The sequence below is a fragment of the Zonotrichia leucophrys genome, chromosome Z (assembly GCF_028769735.1).
Source record: "Zonotrichia leucophrys gambelii isolate GWCS_2022_RI chromosome Z, RI_Zleu_2.0, whole genome shotgun sequence".
Taxonomy (NCBI): Eukaryota; Metazoa; Chordata; class Aves; order Passeriformes; family Passerellidae; genus Zonotrichia; species Zonotrichia leucophrys.
Window position 1 is genome coordinate 74,874,182 of NC_088200.1, and position 19,593 is coordinate 74,893,774.

The 19,593-nt window shown below is 42.5% G+C and overlaps 1 protein-coding gene across 4 annotated transcripts in view; it reads left to right on the forward strand.

The window, feature by feature from the left end:
- Nucleotides 1-16,891, forward strand: part of SSBP2 (single stranded DNA binding protein 2) — a 134,963-nt gene extending 118,072 nt beyond the window's left edge. For all 4 annotated transcript variants that reach the window (XM_064736661.1, XM_064736662.1, XM_064736663.1 and 1 more), the window contains 2 exons: nucleotides 2,214-2,312; nucleotides 4,600-16,891. In XM_064736661.1, coding sequence (XP_064592731.1) covers nucleotides 2,214-2,312; nucleotides 4,600-4,629 — 129 coding nt within the window. In that variant the 3' untranslated portion in view covers nucleotides 4,630-16,891. The remainder of the gene's footprint in view (nucleotides 1-2,213; nucleotides 2,313-4,599) is intronic.
- Nucleotides 16,892-19,593: the final 2,702 nt, after the last annotated feature.

The window sequence follows — 19,593 nt, forward strand, 5'->3', positions numbered from 1 at the left end:
AAGGACCCTGTGTTCTTAAATTTTATAACATTTTCAGACTCTTCATGATGTAAAGGGATGGATGGAAAAGACCACATTGCCTCAGCTGTGCTGTGCTGGGCTGTGCAGTGAGGGATTCAATAAAAACCTCCTGTGGGATGACCAGCATACAGCACATTTTTATCAAAGTCTGTGGTTTTTCTTCACTATCTTACTGCAAACTGCAGCATTTTTAAGGGGAAAAAATCCAAAACATTTCCATTCCCGTGGGATAATTTTTAAAGCCTGAATTCCAGTTTTAGTTGGTCAGTATGTGCTGGTACAGGTATCAGCAGCACTGAAAACTCGGATCCTGAACAATTTACCTAAAAGTCTCATAATATGTTAGCCTGCATGAATAACTCATGGAAGTGACTTTTGATCTATGCGTTTTTTAAATAACTAAAAGAAAAATGTTAATTTTGCCTGTAAAACAGCTGTCCATAGAAAATGGATCCAGTCCTGGCAGAATCAGTACAGCTCACAGAATTCATTGCTTTCTAGAGAAGATTTTGACTAAATTAGCTAAATGGCAGAACATAAAGTTTTTTATGAACTGAGCTCAGACAAGGGCAGTAAATGAACTGAAATTATGCATGTTAAATAAAAATTACCAACCTGCATTTATTGCAATGCCCATGGAATTTGTGCAGGCACCAGGGGTACCCTTGCTTTGGAAAATCCCATTTGGAGCTGTAGTGCTGGACCCCAAGAGGCCACAAAAGCAGCCTGGGGCAGTCACTGAAATGGGATTTTTTCAGGAATTTGACCCTTTGGGGCTGGAATGCTGCAGCAATGGCAGAATGCCAAAGCTTAGTTCTACACAGAGCAACATGAAACAGGGGGAAATCCCCCAGGAACAAGCAAAAGGGCAGGAGCATCATATAAAAAAAATGTGACAAGGTGTGTAATTCCTGGATGTCAAGGCCAGTGGGAGTTCTGTGACTGTGTGGCCTGACCTGGTGTGTAACTCAGGCTCTGGGCTGCCCTGAATTAATGCTGCTCATAAGGGTCCCTGAATATCTGGTGTGCTGGCTTCACTGGAGAGCAGACTTGATTATATTATATTATATTATTAGATAGATGTCAGTTGATGCCAATATTGTTATTGTTACTGATGTCAATAACCTCTCATCAATAACCTTTGATGGACGTGTTGTCCAGTGGCCTGAGGATCACAGCTGTGGAAGTTGTGAATTAGACTGAAGAAAGCAGAAGGGCTAAGGCAGGGCTTTGACCCAGCTCTCTGCACTGCATTTCAGATGCTGGTAAAGAATTTCTGCTTGTAGGTCATGTATGTAATTAGTTTGGTATTTATATTTATATTGTATTCCAGTTTTCTGAATTAAAAAAAAAAGAAAACCAAGGAAAGAACTGTGATAGATGGAAGGATTTCATTATGAGGTTTCACTGCTCCTTTTCCCTGACTACTCTTTTTCCATCGTGAGTCCTCTGAGCAGGAGATGTAGCAGTGATGGAAGGAGGATTGCCAGTGGTCCAGGCATGGCAGGGTGCTGCAAAGCAGCTTTGTAAGAGCACCTGACTGATGGCAGGTGTGTAAAATAACCATGTGTGAGCTGTTGGTGCACAGTAGTTTCTGTGGCAATTACCTTGTTTCAGCCATTCTGCTTCTGAAGCTGCCTCTGTGCACTTCTGTAAGGAAAAGAGTAACAATTAATTTCTGGAAGGCTTTAGATTGTTACCATTTCTGTGAATTGTGATGATGAAGAGCAGCCCTCAGTCTGCAAAGGTCTGTGCAGACCTGATCCATCCTGCCTTTAAGTACATCTTTTGTCTATCTTTAAGTACATACCCATAAGTCACACGTGTGGGGGCTCACAGACGTGGCTGCATTCAACCACATGATTTAATGTGATGACTGAACTTCCTCACATCCCTGCCGCAGCCTTTTACAGCTTTTCTTGACTTCAGCAAAAGCAGATGCTGGCTATAGCCTGAAAATGAGGCACAGGTAAATAATCCTTGCTTCAGGGAAGAGAACATTACTTAACAGACTAAAATTAGTGACTGAATCATGCAGAACCCTGCTGGGGCTGATTTCTCATCCTTGAGAGGCCCAGGGCACCTGAGTGCACCGAGTTCTGTGTGGAGCATGCCCTGGGCTCACCTGGTGAGGCTGCAAATGAACTGAAATCTGCAGCACTGAATCTGTACTTTGTCATCTTTTTTAACAGAACTCTCCCAGTAATATGAGCATGAGCAACCAGCCTGGCACTCCCAGGGATGACAGTGAGATGGGTGGAAACTTCCTAAACCCTTTTCAGAGCGAGAGTGTAAGTATCCCATTACCTGGCTTGTTGGATTGCAGAGGTGAACATGTATCTGTGGTCTTTTGTTTAGAAAAAGAACCTTTACAAGTTTTGTGGTGTGCTTGTAGTGCAGCACTGTGGTCTTGCATGTTTTTTAATGGTTTCTGAAAGTACAGCATTGATTTGAATAAAAAATGCTGTGCAAAAGAGAGCTGAAACTGGAATAGGTGGGAGGCATAGGTTTACTGCAGAAACTCTTAGGGCCACAAGGTCAATGAAAAAGCAGGATTTACACTGAAGTGTGTGATGAGAGCACCAGCAGATTCCATGTTGCAGTGTGCTGTTACACCCATAAAAGGCAGAGGTTCCACTAGTGTTCATTCCGGGGGAAATTATGTCGTTTTGTTTTAATATATGGAATGCTCAAAGCAGCAAAATGTACGTAAACATTTTATAGAGCAAGAGCATGTTATTGTAATAATCATTGTGCCTGAGGCTGGGTGTGTAAATCCACCTCTAGGTCCCTAAATAGGAGTGTACCCTCATTGCCTGTGCCAGTGGTGACCTGCTGCTCAGTAAACAGCTTCTGTTAGATCTCAGCATAGTTGAGTTCTACGGAAAATTTCCTGGGAATCTGATTTTGAGGGGTTTTGGGAGGTTTTCTTTTTCAGGTAGTGAAAAGGAAGAGTTTCTGCCAGTTAGCCGTTGGTGGGCACACATTCAGGTTGTGTGGAGCGTTGAAGGAAACTGTCATACACAACCTAAAAAGAGCAGAGTTTAATATCTGCCAAAAGGGCAGAAAGCACAGAGGCTCCATGAAACATGGTCCCTGCTCCTGGCAGCCCTTGGCTCCCAGTCTGGCACGCTCTGCTGTGCTGAGGGCAGCCAGGGTCACTGACACAGGGCCGTGGAACAAGAGGACAGCAGTGGTGCTCTGGAGAAAATCAGTGTTCTCAGACCCTCGGTGGTTTTGTGCTGCCTGCAAGAGCCAGGGACTCAGATTTCTCAAGGTTTTGTTGAGATGTGTCCCTGCAAGGCAGGAGTGGCACATGCCAGGGGTGTCCCTGTCCGCTCCCAGGGACTGCAGGCTCTGTAGCATGGATTGCTCTCTCATCCTGGGGGACTGCTTTGCTTTCTGATCCATGTTTTGCCATTTGGCTGCTCAGAATAGGTGTTATCATGCAGTCCTTTCTCAGGGAGATTTGCTGTTGAGTTCACCAGGAATTTTGGTTAGGGGTAAGTAGCAATTCAGGGCTTACTAACAAGTTGAAAGTCCTAAACAACTTGAGAGCATGCTTTCCCAAAGTGATTCTCCAGATACCTTGGCTCAGATACAGGAGATTACTGGAGCAGGTGCTTTGCTTTAAGCCTCAGAGCTGGTGGTCAGACCTCTGTAGTTTACATTACAGGGAAGACCCATCTAAAATACTCATTCTATATGCTTGGACACTTGGAAGTGGCCAGCTTGGAACTCAAGACTTGATGGGATATGTAGGGCACATGTGATTTTGCACCAGCAAATTTACCTTTCCTTTTCTTCTGTCAATTTTCAAACCGCTAATCTTCTTGCATTTTAACATTTTCCTCTACTTAGAGGATGTTAGACCAAATTAACCGTTTTTGCAGACCACAGTTTTCAATTTAAAAGCAAATTAGGTGTATGGATGTGCATTTCTTCTAGGCACTGTGGTGTCCCATTGATTACTTTAATGAAGCACTGCTAACCTGAGGGTAGCTGTAGCTTGGGTAAAGTCTGCAGTTCAGTTTGTGTCACTACAGTTGTGAGTTGTGGGGATTGGGTTTTTGGTTCACATAAAGGAGAATGACCACTGGTGATTCAGCTTGCCCCCTAAAATTGCTAACACGAAATAATACAGACCAAAAGCCTAACTGAATTGCAGTCATACATATCTTTGTTCCTTTCTTCCCCTAAAGTAATCAAAACCTCCCCAAAATCTTGTGTGGTTCAGCTGGCCACGAATGCAGCCAGTCCATTTCAGACTAGGCACCTGCCCAGGTAAATTCCCCAGTAGCCAGCAGTGGGCAGGAAGGGCAGTGGAAAGCCTCAGTGAGGTATTGGTTCCTCCCAGCACCCAGGTGACAGCAGAGCAGCCCTCGGGGGCATTGCCTTTCAGCAGTGGCTGTCTTGTGGCATGAGAGAAGCTCAGCAGAAGTTCTGAGGCACAAACTGAACTGCAGCCCCAAGAGAGGCTGCAGCACAGATTCAGGAGGGCGCTCCAGGAGCTCTGAACCCATTGCTGCCTGTGGGTGGGGAAGAATGTTTGTTAAATTGTGGATTGCTCTTTTTCAGTACTCCCCTAGCATGACAATGAGCGTGTGACCCGTTCACAAGAGTCGCCATGAAGACCACAGTGAGTTGGCCCTCCCCAGAGAGCTACTGCAGAAGAAAATTATTCGTCCCAGTGTACAGTTTAACTAAAGGATCTCAGACACAATCAGACCCACCTGTTTGGTTTTTTTTTTTCTCCTACCATCTCCCCTGTTTTGTCAAGAAAGTGGGTCCCAAACACGCTTGAGACAACTGTAAGGAGTGGCATGAGAGAAGTGCCCGAGGTGGAGCTGCCAGCGCCTGTCTGTGTGTGTACATGTGTGGGTCAGCGTGGGGTGTGTGTGTGTGCCATCCAAACACACACACACACACACACAGACCCCAGGACACTGTCAAATAGGATCACATGATATCTTACGTAGAAATCAGAAGTAGGGACTTTTATTCCATTTTTTTTTTTTTTTTCACGTTTACATTTTAATTATTAAAATTTGCTTTCCCTCTCCCATCCTGAACTATTTTATGTTGCATATATCACTGCTTTGTAAGTTATTTTTTAAGTTGAACTCAAAGGATAAATTCTTTTGATTTTGTTAGTGTCTGCCATTATGGATAGGAATAAAATTGCTTATACGAGCTTTCATTACCTTGTGTTTGATACCAGCTACCCTGTGAATCACAAATTGTACTGTCTCAAGAAATAGAAGAAAGCTCATCTTAATTTTTTGGAGAAATTTAATAACTTCCACCTAGTTTGGGGATTTTTTTTGATACTTTGCCTTTAAGAGAAAAAAAAGCACTGAAGGTTATTTTTCTTCTTTAATTGAAGCCTAATATCTGCAATATCTATTTTAAATGGAAGCCTGAATTTGATACAAGCTTCTCAGTTTATATAGAGTACTATAAGGTTACTGTAAGCGAGCTCCAATTGCTATAGAATCTAGCAATAAAGTGTCAGGGCTTCTCCTGCCCTTGGAATTGAGTTTTCTATTTAGCATGGTCTTCTGTAGGGGTGGTAGTTAGTGGAAATACAGTAGAGTCCTTATCACCAAAACATTTTCCAACAACCTACAATTATGTTTCCCATTTTCAGCGATTCTCAAACATATATGAGCAATCTGTGTACCTAATTATAAACAGTATTTCCCAAGCCCATTTAGAAAATCAGGTCACCCTGCTGCTTGGGTGTGTGTTTTCTGCCATATCTGCCAGAATTAATTCCCACAAAACTTTCCAGTCAGCAGCCTTTTTTTTTTTTTTTTTTTTCTTTGAGCCAAAATGCCACAGTAAACTTTTTATGACTACTAGCCTTGTTGTGAGGGTGTTACCTTTTGCCATGAATAGAAAGGAGCAAAGGTCTGGGTGCTTTTAGAGGGGGAACATACAGTTAGGTATGAAAGCTGGGGCCAGAATGCAGAAAAAGGCCTAAAGGAAACGCTTCTGGAAGCATTCCCATTTCTCTTGAGGCAGAGCTCTGAAACCAAGATTATGGTACTTTTACTTAGTTCCTGATGATTTACAGCTCCCCCAGGAAAACAGAGGTTTTTGGTTTGTAGTGATACAAAAGCTGATGATCAGCAATGCAGGCACAAAGTGGCTCAGCAGAAATTTGTGCCACAGACAAACAGCAAATTCCTCTCTTTGGACTTTCATCCAGAGGAGCCACTTGCAGAGCAGGAGCAGTTCGGGGATGTGGTATATCCATGTGCAAGGGGATTTTCTTTCATGAGCTTGTGATAAAGGAATATCACCCATATGGGATGGGCTTGTGATGGTAACTGGATGTGTAAGGAATTCTACAATCTCCTAACTAATTTTTATTTCCATATATTATACATATATGACATATGGAAATAAAAAGGGTTAACATGTTACTCTCCTGTTAGGGTTACTCAAAGATGAAAGTCTCAGAGGATCAATACATTGAAGTATCAAAGATTTGATAGCATTACTTTTTAGTAAGAACTACTTGATTAGATGTAAACATGACCTGGATAGTCATTATATGGTTTTGTAGGCTGTATTCTTATTGATTGTGAAGGTCACATTCATTTGCTTCTCTTTGGAAGGCACTTTGTCGCTGTCTCCAAAGACGCTGGAAGACCCTGCTATTGGCTCGAATCACAAACACAAAATCAAGTGTAATTTCTTCAGACCCTTTGCTGTTGTCACTAACACCACTGGTGTGTCCCCATACACCCAGAGTCCAGGTGCCCTTGCAGCCTTGGTTGGCCACCTGTATTATCTGTGGTCACCCTCCAGGCACCCAAGGGCTCCTTCTGGCCCAGTTTGTCAGAGGTGTCACTGCTGCTGGGCTAAGGTCGATGGGAGCAGTGCATCGAGTGCCAAAGGCCATTCCAGGCCAGCGAGCTGGTGGGCACCTGGGAAGGATGAAGTCTGACCTGTAAACCTGTGCATGGAACTGCTGACACAGATTGATATCAATATTAAAGCATGTTATCCTCACTTTGATACAGGAGCATAATGTCCTTTCAGCACACGATGGATTCACTGTGTCCTGCATGTCTCACACCCACGCAGCCCCACGGGCAGCAGCTGGTGCCACTAATGCTTTGTCCAGGGCTTTACCAGGCTCCAGGAGAGGCCAGGTTCTGCAGCTGAACCATTAGAAAACAATCCTTTGTGCTAATTACTCAAATTCTGAATTACACCTTTGGATCATTTCTTTCTTAATACGCATAGGGCTTTTTGCTTGCCCATTTCTCTTTCCTTTGCTTACAAATCCTTGTAGGATTTTCATGGTACCTGGAGTGTCAATATGGGAGGAAAGACTCTTCCCAATCACTCAGTTCTTGCTCCCTCTTAAATTTTTTATGCTCCAGATACGAGGAGCAATGTAACTGCTGTTTGGTTCTGTCCTTTTGCAACAGCACTGTTGATAATGTCAGAACTTGTCCAGCTCTGGTAGGAATTTTATTTTAAATGGTGCAGGGTAGATATTCTCACACTGGCTTTTTAGATGGACCTTGCTCTTTAGTATAGAAGTAAATAGAAGGTGATTCTGTAAATGGGTATTTCAGGCAGAGTTGAAGTAAGCCTTCTTAAAAACAGAAGTGATTACATCTTAGAGTAGCAGAAACGGAGAGTGAGGGATCTCTATGCTGTGAGAACTCTTGCAAATATTCCAGCTTTGTAGAAATCACCTGAAACTGGATTCACCTGTGAATTTCACAGTGAAAACCAGGGTCTTACCTGCTGCTCCAGCCTATGGAAAGGAGTGATCAGATGCAGATGTATTTCCATGTCACCCAGATTTTATTGCCATGTCTAAGAGCAGGGTTTGAGGCAAGGAAGGAGTTTACCTGTCTGAATCACAGGTAAAGCATGTGGACTGGTGTGCATTAAAAAGTCACTGGATGTTTGCATGCAGGGATTGCATTATTTTCTTAACTACCTGAGAATGAGGAAAAACTGCAGTTTGGAACTTGCACTTCCAACCCCCAGAAATTTCATTTTTTATTTGGATGTCCTCTGGTTGCAGAGCTGTAGCCACCCAATATGTCGCATATTCAGAGACAGAAACAACTTTCAGGCTTTCAGCCTGTTCCTCATAGTGTAGGATTAAATGTTCCATGTCCCAGGACATCCAGCTGTTCCTTTCCCTTCCAACAGGAATACCCAATGAGAAATACATAGGCTAATCATTTATTTTAAATCATTCCACTTGGGAAGAAGTGGAATAGAACTTTGCTTCTTTAAGGATGCATCAAAGGACAGCTTCTTGACCTGCCTAAAACCAGTGGAATTTTCCTCTGTTCTGTGGCAATACTGCATGTGCAAATGATTTGGAATTAGATTTTATGAGGGACCAGCTGTTACAATATCTAGTGTTGATCACTTTATTCAAAAATGACTTTTCAGCTGATACATGTTACACAGGGTCCTATTTCTGTATCAGTTGTTTATTAAGTGTTCTCCCCTGTGCCTAGTCAGCTCTGATCCACTGTTGTTGCCATGGCTTAGTATGGACTGGATTCTTCAGTATTTCACCCTACACATTTGCATTTCAAGAATGTAAAATATACCTTAATGATGTAAAACATACAGGTAAATTTATTTTTCGTTAATTCACCATAAGTGGTGATAGAACTGTGGGTGCTGTCACAGACACACTTGGGTTTGATCAGGCCTTAAGGATGGGAATGCTGACAAAGCACATCTTTCAAATAAACCCCTATAAACTACTTCAACACTGTTATCTCACAGTGAGGATCCAGTTCATGATTTAGTGATTCAAAGTAATTCTAGAAATTCAGAAATAAATTAGTTAGGTTTAAATTTTGCTGTTTGCGGCTCTTTCTACTTTTCAGATATTGGCACATTTCTGTAAACTGCAGCTTGTGCCAGTTCTGCTGAAACGCTGATGAAACCATTCACATAAGGTCATTTTTTGGGTAGGATTTCACCCTACTCTGGGTCAAATATATAACTTACCTGTGGTGTAACATTATTTGGCAGATGTAAAAACCGAGTACATAGAGAAAAATACAGAGGGTCTGTTGAAATTACCAAAATGATGTTTCAACCTGAAAAGTGAGAAAAGAGAGTTTAAAATACTGCTTTGAGTGCACTCCTGTATAGTGTCTATATATTGGAAACAAATTACAGTACCAAATCTAGAAAAAATAAATGTATCATCTACTCAGCACATGAAAATTCTGATCCTGCCAACAGCTTCACCTTGATTTCAAATTGAGCCTGCACGTAGTTAATTTTAACCAGCTCTAAGAACAGGTAGTATCCTTCAGGAAATTAAAAAAGTAGGACTGTAGTAATCTAAACCCATGCTTAAACATGGGCAGTCTAGAGCTCAAATTAAGTCTTTCCTAAGCAGACATTATTTCACAGATGTTACTAGTGCAGGAGCCTGTTTATGTATCAATAGTACTGACATGCGGAGCAGATTTGGCTTTCTTCTGTTTCTTACTTTATTAGAGCTTTGTTCACTATTACATGAACTATTTCTGTGAATTTGTTCTTTCATCTTGTTTTCAGTTGTGCAGCCATAGTTTCCCTCCACACAGCCAACAGCTTTGCAGTTTTAGTCCAAACTTCTGTTTGGTTGCTGTTCGTTTAAGCTTAAAATGTGTAAGAAAGCCTCTCATGTAATAGGAAAACTTGCCATAAAAATGTATAAAGGTTTTCTTGGGTACATGTTTTCAAATTTAATAAATGCAGTTTTCGGTTATAATTTGAAATGGTCACTTTCTAGCCACTATTTCAGTTTTGTGCACAAGAGAAATGGAGAGACAAAAAGAAAATCACCTTCTTTTTCTTTATTTTACTTCAGCATTGTAAATATTTGCTGAAAGACATGGTTCTGGGGAAATCAGATAAAAAAGAGATTTGCCGCCTAGTTGCTATAAATAATACAGCTGGACTTCATGCTGAAAGCTCCTTCCACGTCCCCAAAAGTGTACAGATTGACATCTGAGTTGTGAGACCTTGCACAAAGCCGAATTCACCAACAGTGGTTGAATTTGCCTGGTCAGTGTTTCCAGCGTGTCCCATGGATAATGCAGGGTTCTGTGGTCTCAGAGGAGTGACTGAGGTCGGGCAGGCTTGTTCCCAGGGCCAGGTGGCTCAGGCGTGGGCAGTTACCCACCAGAAACAAGGTGTTCGTTCGCTACCTCGCTGTTCTCTTGAGAACTTGCACAACAATTCTTGCCGTTAGGTTCTGGGGATCCCTTCACGATTTTACAATGCTGAGACAAGAGGCTGCATTTTGCTAAGAGAAAATTCTGGCAGTTTTAGCATCAGTTTTCATAGGGAAACAGCACAAAACATGGGGATTTTGAAAGGTGATGTGTTTTCAATAGCCTAGGAAATAGACTGTACAGTCTAGGAGTTTGAGCTATTGCAGAGATACTGAAATCTTCAGTAATTGCTTTTGATGGGGAGAACTGTTGTTGTGGAACAACTGCTCTGACCCCTGAGGAGTCAAATTGTCAGCTGGATGAACTGGATATTTTAGGCTTCACTTCTGTTGTTTTAATCGTCATGTTTTACCCTCTCTCACTTGGACTTCCCCAGTAAATGTACTGTGCCAGATCTTTGCACAAAAATAAGAGCATTTTGCCCAACAAGCACGCAGGAAGTTGTTCATACCTGTAACTAGAGCCCTGCTGTCAAGAGTTTATTTCATTAATAGAGAGGAATTGAGTATAACACCAGATGAGGTGTGGCAGTGCAGCATCCTGAGAGCTCTCAGTGCTCGAGATGAGGACAGTTAGCACCCCACATACTCACAAATCAGAGGAGATGGTTCCTAACAATGATAGAAAGTAGCTTGAAAGAAAAGATTGTTTTTGTCTTGCAGATAGGATGAAAATAAAATTCCAAATACAGGATATATTTAATTGAGATAGAAATTTACTAAAGCTCTCTGTAACAGAGACGCAGAGCACATCCAACAGTTTAGTGGGAATGCAAAGTGGTGTTATTAAATTGTTGTCAATAAACATAACATCCAAAAGCAGGTATAAGCTATTTTCAATTTCATTTTTTTAGTATTTTTTATTTTTTCTGATTATGTTGTAGTTTTTATTTGATTTGCATTTACATTAATGGATACAGAAGAGAACACAAGTTCCCAAAGTAGGGCTGGAACGAATTAGGGCTAGAATTGGAGACGTGGAAGAGTGGCGTGAGTAAAGCTGGAGTTTTCTGTGAGTTATAAATCAAGTGAGTTTTTATAATACTATTTTTCCAGGGCAAAAAGCATCCATACCATAAACTTTGGCTCTGTCATGGCTGTTTGAGAAGTGTGAATCCAATTGCTGTGTGTGCTTGGACACCAGTTTTGAGGGGATTTTTTTGTTTTTTTGCAAGTATCCCCTTGGAGTGCATCTGCTTTGTGCATGTTTGGCTAAAACCACAAAAACAAACCACTTTTGTTGATATGGATTGCTGTACACGCATCTGGTTCTGGTGGAAAGAGGATGAAGTTTTGTTAGCTGGTGGGTTAGCATATTTATGTGAATTACTTACAGCATTGGTAAACTACTGTCAACTTTGTTCACATTGCACAAGATACTCTGTGTTGTCTATTGCTGGTGTTATAACCTCGGTGATCCATGCATATCCTGTAAATTCCTGTAGGGTTTGTGTAAGGAATCTTGCCACCACTGCTTGCTACTGTAAATTCTTGTTTTAAAGCAAGAGGTGGCCTTTGACTGTACAGCCATGTGTATTATATACTGCAAAAGTCCTTGTTCTGTCCTCTGAACTCGCTGTCCACATAGAGTTGAAGCTCTGTTAAGCACGCTTAGTGGTTTCAGAATTTATTTCAAACAGCAGATCTATAAGCCATTTGCAGAAATATTAAATGTAATGTCAGAGAATTCAACCCAGTTCATATGCTTTTCTGAGAGCTTGGGATTGGATTGGATTGGAGCAGGCAGCTGCAGGTTTTGGGGCACCCCAGGTGTGCAGAGAGGTGTCCCAGCTGTGCAGTGTCCCCTGGCAAAGGGGTGCCCCAGGCACAGCGCCTGGGCAGGCTGCTGCCTTACAAAGATGTGTGAGCTGGTGTGTTTTTATTCCCCACAAACTGCAGCAGTGCCAGGACAGAAGCCCATCTCGAGGGGCACATGAGAGGCACAGCTCTGCCCCTGCATTGTGTCCTCGTCCCCACCCACCATAGGCTTTACTTGAGGTGGTGTTTTAAGGAGATTCGAACTCTCTGTCTGGTTACTGAGAGAGAAAAATAACCTGAATTCTGGGACTCTGCATTCTTTTTTTACAGTATTTTAAGATATACAACAAAGACCTGAAAATGTCTGTGTGTTCTTTGCTGGTTTCTGACATCAGAATTTCAAGTCCTGTCTAGTCTGAAAGGCAATGATGGGAAAAGCGAAGAAGCTTGGAAAGTTGAAGGGGATTCTTACTTGGATTACTTTAAATTCTGTGTTTCTATTGATAGTTGAATTAAATGAGTAGGCTAATCTTTAGAATTAAGGCAGTCTTAACGACTTTGCACCTTCACCCTTTCATGTAAGACTTTGAGAACTTGCAATAAGTGTTCCTCATGCTTACAGTCCAATTTGTAGATAAATTCCCTGTATTTCTAAGATCAAAAAATATTTCTACAGTTATTTCAGCCCTTTACAACAGGGCAATCCCTGTCCCATAATCTCAAGCATTTGTAGGTGTATTTTAGACAAAGAATGACTTTCAACATCATAAATGAAACTAATGTTGAATATTCCAGTCTCTGGAAGTAAAGGAAACCTCAGTAATTTTGCAAACAAACCAGCAAGAATGAAACTTGTCTCTATAAAAACTAATGTAGAAAGTGCATGCAAAACTTGATACTGCCTCTGACCTTAATCGTTACTATTGATACTATTGGGGATCTCACAAATGTGTGTTTCAGAACGCTGTATTTCTCCTCAGTGTGTGCTTCATCCTCATTACCGACAGCTCCTGCCAAGAGCCAGCCCACGCCCTAGCCAAGGCGTGGGGATGCAGAACTCCCACAGCACCACGGACACGTGGGCATGTGTGCGTGGTGTGTTCGGATGAGTGACCACTCTGGCTGCAAACCCCTGCAGACCCTGAGTGGAACTCTGCAGGGCGGCCTCTGGGCTGCCTGGGAGGGCTGCAGGCCCTGTGCAGTCCCAGGCAGCTCCAGGTCGTGCTTTGGGGGATCGTCATGAACTCAAGCCTCACTGTTCAGTGTGTGATGAGCTCCTTGCCAGACTGTGAGCTGCAAAGGCACGGCTGGCGTGGGTCACTGACCCACAGCGTGTCTGGCTGGGAGCCTCAGACAGGCCTGGGACAGGCCGGATTGTCATGGTGATACTGTGCCACCCCATCAGACTTGTTTCCGCTCCATGCTGTGGCCTGATTCATCCTGCCCTAATTTCAGCTGGCTAAAAATTACAGCCTGGGTCTCCTGTGAGAGTCAGAGGAGGGACACGAGTGGAGATGCCTCTGGAAGATTGCATTGTGGCATCATTTGCCCTCACCACTGATGAACGGCTGGAATTAGGTGGGATGAATCCAAGTGTGTACAATTGGCTTCTCACACCTCTACACAAACTTGTATTTATTTGAGCTTGGAATGGGCAAGAATAATGCAGCTCCTTTGAACCTGAATCCGAGTGTCTTACAGATGACTTTCTGAATTCAATCTCAAGCATGAGATTTCTGCCCTGTAGTGCTATGTTCTTTATTTTGCTTCAATTTTAATGAACAGCTGTAGCTTGAACTTGCAAATTGTTGAAACATTTCTAGAGGGATTACCCCTGCCTAGGAAACCTCGCCTTTATTTCTCAGAGTGGGCTTCCTTGTTACCTGCACTGATTTTCTTTGGAAGCAACGCAGGGTAGAACCATTGCATAGATCAATCAACACCAGCAATAGCATATACAGCTTTTAAATTCAGCTGTGAGCTCGTAACTAAGATATTAATGTTCATACTTTCCAGGTGTAGCTAAAGATTCCTTTCCTGAGAGCTTTAAGGAATAAATCCATGAGGTCGTGGTTGAGGACTGTGAGAATACATGTAGTAATGGCAGTTTATGATAGGTTTTGTGAGGGAAATGTGCGATAAGTGTGTTGGGATTTGGTGTGCTGGTTTGGAAATGAGGGAATATCCCGTGACAGATAGAGCAGATCTGCAGGCAGAGTTACTGTGGGTTAGCAGAGCCTGCTTCCAGCAGGTTCCTCCTCTCGTTCCCCTCAATCCCTTCCCCATTACCTGCGGTACGAAATCCTGACAGCAGTTGTGCCCGTTGTTGTGGCGAGAGAGGAACAGCTCCAGGCTAAAACTCAAATGTAGCTGCACCTTCAATCTTCATTGGGCGTCCACGTTCTCAGAGCTGGGCTGGGACAGCAGTCGCCTCCACAGCTGCCCTGTAATTTCATCACACAAAAGTGGGTGTCACTTTTTATGAGTTTAACAGGAGCAGTATTGATCCATTCACTTCGTTTCCGAAGTTGTGAGTCATTTGCTGTTGGAAATGATACAGATCTTGTGTAGCCGTGAATAGAAAAATTGAGATTTGTTTCTTATGATGAGCTGGTACAATTCCTGCTCTGCTGTTCAATATTTTTGAGTGCTGAAGTTAACCAAAATGCTAGTTTCATGGGTTATTTCAGCCTTAGCTCTGCGTGAAAATGGGTGTGAAATTCCAGTTGCTGTTCCTGGTTTCTCTGTGAATTCTGAGCCAAGGGTAAAGCAGTGGGAAAGATTGTTGTGGCAGCCACTCACTGACACCTTTTCAGATGCACAAAGCCATTCTGTCTGTCATCTGACGGTGCTCCAGTTTTCTCACTGGGTCACCATGTTGTTGCCAGCCAGTGGAGGAAAGGTAGATGAGCTCACCACCTGGGAAGAGTAGAAATGTAGCAAGTAATGAGCTATGTTCTCCAACAGTCCTTTATTTGTAGAGCTTCACTTTCAATTAACGTTTGTACCTTCAGTTATTATTGTACCATTCACTATCTTGAGGTGGTATGAGCAGAAATTTATGAATATATATAATTTACCAGAAATATAGGCTTGTATTGTGCCTTTATAATTCTCTTCAGCTTCAGTATGTATATGCTACGAGCAGATGAACTTCCTCCCTCTTTTGGGGTGTTCTTTACTGCAACAGTAGCTGATGGCTTCATTAATATTGGCTCTTTTAGTCTCCTGGGGCTAACATTTCTGTTTTTCTGAGTGAAAATGCCATAGTGCCCTCAGCAGACATAAGCACAATGACATAACACTGCAGTGCATGCTGTCTCTTAGCTTCTCTCTACACGTGCTTGCATGTTGGAAGATCTGAAGAGCTGCTGTGTAAATTGCTACATTATTTACCCAATACAGGTGGTTTTCCGCATCCCTTTTTTGCTCCAAACTCCCATTAACTCAGAAGTTAGTGATGGCTCAAAGGGGGGTTTTGGAAGCACAAAGGATGCAGGAAGCAACTCTTCAGTAGTTTACAGGCTGCTATAAATGTCTTTTCAGCAACGAAATGTAGCATTTTAGCAGTAACTTCCTAGTGAAAACACTGAGCGTGCTTATCACTTAAGATTTTAAGAAAAAAGTGTCAGACTGTGTAATTGTATCTCATATAATTTTGACACTTAACCAGTTTTATCTACGTGTTCATGCTATACCAACCAACACAGACCTGAAAGGTGACAGCCATGTTTTTGTTACACAAGAAGTCACAGTTTTCCAGAGGTTCTGAGTTTCTGTTTCTTTACCACATTTTCACTGCAGAGGTATTTTTCTATATAGTTACCTGAGGCTTCTTTTCACCAACCAAAAGAGTCTGTAGCCCTCTGCACTGTGAAAGGCAAAGCCCTGTGGAGAGACACGGGCTTTGCACTTGCCCAGCAAATGAGCAGAAATTTCACCCAAGCCATAAAAGCCTCTTATGTTAATCTCTGTTTATGTAATTAAAGCAATTAGGGATAGGAGCTTCAGGAATAATGAGGTCTCTCTATCCTCCATTTACTCTCTCTGTGCTTCATAGGGATTTAAGGGTTCTTTTCTCAAGGCTCAGCTGTGTCTCTTCAAACCAGTGCAGTCCAAGCATCGTGTGAGATGCAGTTTATGGAGATAGCATTGGAGCGTGAAAGATTTACTCCTGGTAGCAAGGAAAAACTCGTGTCCCTGTGGACATGGACACTTGCAAACAAGTCTGATACCGAGAATTAAAACAAATGCGTTCAAGATGGTACCAGTACATCAGACTCTGTTCTACAGTGGGGTTTTTAGCTTTTGTCATTTGTATTTTATTTTGTGAAAAAAGGAGTTGGGGGGATCTCAGATCACATGGGGAATATTAGAAGTATATCACTCAACAATCATTTTATAAAGTCTAACTTCAAAATGCACTATGATTTATTACAAAAGTATATTTTCTTCTGTTTTTCGACATGGTGGTTCCATTTTGTGATAAGTTAAACTCAGCAGTTAATTTGTTGCACTGCCTGGCTGCATGAATTCATCCAGTGTACATACGTACCTGTGCAGCATTACTTTTGGGGTTTGTATTTGAATTTGCAGTATTGATTATTATTTTTGTATTTTACTTTGCCTCTGTTATTGGAATTGTAGTAAACATAATTTATACATATGATTTTACAACTGTTTTGCAACTGAAAAGTCTCCTTTAAATTGTAAAGTTTTATTGATGGATACTCATTAAAATGGTATAAGAATTATATTAACAATTGTTTTGTGTTTTGATGCTCTCTGTATATAAATATATGTCTATTTATCTGTTTAATGGTGCTTGTGTCTTGCAATTTTGGATACATTTTAGAATAAAGTTTCATTTTACAAGAAGTAGTTGTATTTTCACAAGCTGTGTCCCAAAAAAACCCTGCAACCAAACACCTTTTTTCCATAACTAACTAGGGTTATGAAAGAAGCATACAAAAACATTTATAACTTCAGGGAATAATACATTTGTCTCTGGAACATAGAAGTATGCTGAAAGTATACAGAATGCACAGCTCTATACTGCAGTTGATTTACTGCGCTAGCTGACATCTGTATCTAAAACGTTCCCAAAACTATGCATTTTGGAGCACTTCTTGCTTGCTCTAATGGCTTTACTGCACAGATATATTCACATCTAAGACTGAGCTTGTTGTTATTAAGTAGAAAAGATGCACAAAAGGTGCTTTCACAAGGGTGCCTTAGGTCCAGTACCTCGATGGTGCCACAGGTGCTGCTGTAGCTGTGCCACAGAAAGTGGGAAACCATTATTAGTGACCTACACTAATAATTAACCAACACCAAACCCACCACACTCTTTAGTACCTCAGCCAGGAAATCTCAAAATTAGTAAAATCTCAAATTAGCAAAGCAAAACCACTACATGAAATTAATGTTTCTACCTGGTTTCAAACTGAAACCGCCACACTGGTGCCAGCAGCTTAATTTCTCTTTTTCAGCAGTGAAAGGAGAACAGTACGACTTGGCAAATATTACTTGAGCACCAAAAGCTGTAAAACACTGTTTTAGTCCAATGAAGACTCTGTAAGGAACTACAGGAGTCAGCTTCAGTGGTTCCTTTGCAGCCCATTACACTCCTTTAGCTTCTCTCTCTGTAGCTGGAGGGCAGAGTAAATGCAGCTTGTGAAAGCAGAGAATCATTTGGGAAAGCTCATTTCAGAGTGTGAGTTCCCTGGCTGCACTGCCCAGGTGTGTGTGCCACGGGCACTGCTTGTTTGTATCCCTGCTCCCCACAGGACACCCCCTGCCCGAATCCTTCCCTGAAGGCCAAGGGCTTTGTGCACATCAGAGGTGTGATTTTGAAGCAGCAGCTTTCCCTTGCTCCAGCTGCTCCTCTTTCCCCTCACCCCAACGCTGCAGGTTGTTCACGTGAGCCGATTTCGATTTCACTTTGCTCCCCTGTGACTCCAGCAGCTTTGTAGCTCCTCATCTCACAGCTAACAAGAGATCTATACCAGGCCAGGCACCTGATCACTGGGACTGCGTTCAACAGAAAAACAAACAGCATTATCTTAGAGAATGCCTGAGCATGACAAGGTAAACCTGAAAACAAATTTACAAATTACTGCCCTGGGCAGGCAAAATGCAATGTAAGGGTTTTTTTAATAGGAAAATGTTCTGTTTACAGACCTTTTCTTCTAGTATTTAGGATCCACAGTGTGAGAAACTGGTAATTTGAGGTTTTGTCATCTGGATTGAGCAGTTGAGGATAGGGAAAACACTGGGTGCAAACCTTTTACACACTCCCTTCAGATAACAAGGCCAAGATGTCTCACGGCCACAAGAGTCTGTTTTTTCCCCTTCACAGAAGCCAGAGAAGGAGAGAGATACCAGCTTTTTTTTTTAAGCAACAGAATGAAAATAAATGTAGGGAATAGCACAACATTTTCAGAGCCAGTGTCTTCTGAAGTGTAACAAGTGAGACGATAAAGCCGTGGTGTTGCTTGATAAAACGAGTATGTGCATAGAAACAGAGATAGTGCTATAGCCGTGCAGTGACAGTAACAGACCGTGTGGGAAAAGAACTCCTACTGCTCTGAGAAACTCAGTTAAAATCCAAATTTTCCTGGCTGTTACAGATTAAAGCTGGATCTTTAACAATGTTTAAATGAACAAGTGTTCACGATGTAAACTCATGGATGTATGTTTCTGAGAAAGGTGGGAAGCCCTCTCTGGAACAGTAACCACCAGGAGGAAAGGTTGTAAGGAAGGGCTACAGAAAACAGTCCTGGTGCTGCCGTGAAACCACACGGCACAACAGTCAAATATAAGCCTTGCATTCTTTCCTGAAGACTATTTACAGTTTATACCCTCTGCTACATTGCAGTAAAACATCTGCCTCACCAACACTGACAAGCCCAGGCACTGAGCATCCCCAAAGTGGCTGAGCCTTCAGCAGCAATAACACTATCCATGGCAAAAGTAAAACCTTCACCCTCCTGACAGCTCACAAGCTCTTCCTCAGCAGAGCTTGTATTTTCACAGTGCGCAGGGGCAGCAGTATCCTTACCAGCCGTGTGAGGAGGAGGAGGAGGTAAGAGAAGGAGGGCTCTGTGGGCTCTCTGTTGACTCGTGCAGGAATAAGTGACCAGGGCTGTGGCCACAGAGGTGGGAATCCAAACATCCATGCTGGTTCCGCTGCCTTTGGAATGGGAACATGTCTGCCCTGGATGCATCTGCTGGAATGTCAAGTTGGTGACAACACAAGAGGGCACGACTCCAAAAGAGAAATAAGAATGAAAGTATGAATTTGGGGCATTTCAGTGACAGTGGACAGACCAAACCCAGCTGTGGCTGCTGCCAGGCTGTGAGGTGACCTCAGGAGTCCTGGAACAGGAGTGGAGGACACATCCAGTCCCTGGTGCCCTGGACACAACCAGCACCTTCACTGGAGCTGCTCAGCCGGGAGAGGTGAAGGCTGCAGAGAGACCTGAGAGCACCCTCCAGTACCTAAAGGATCTAAAGGGAGCTGGTGAGAGACTTTGTACCAGGGCAGGCAGTGGCAGAACAAGGGGGAATGGCTTCAA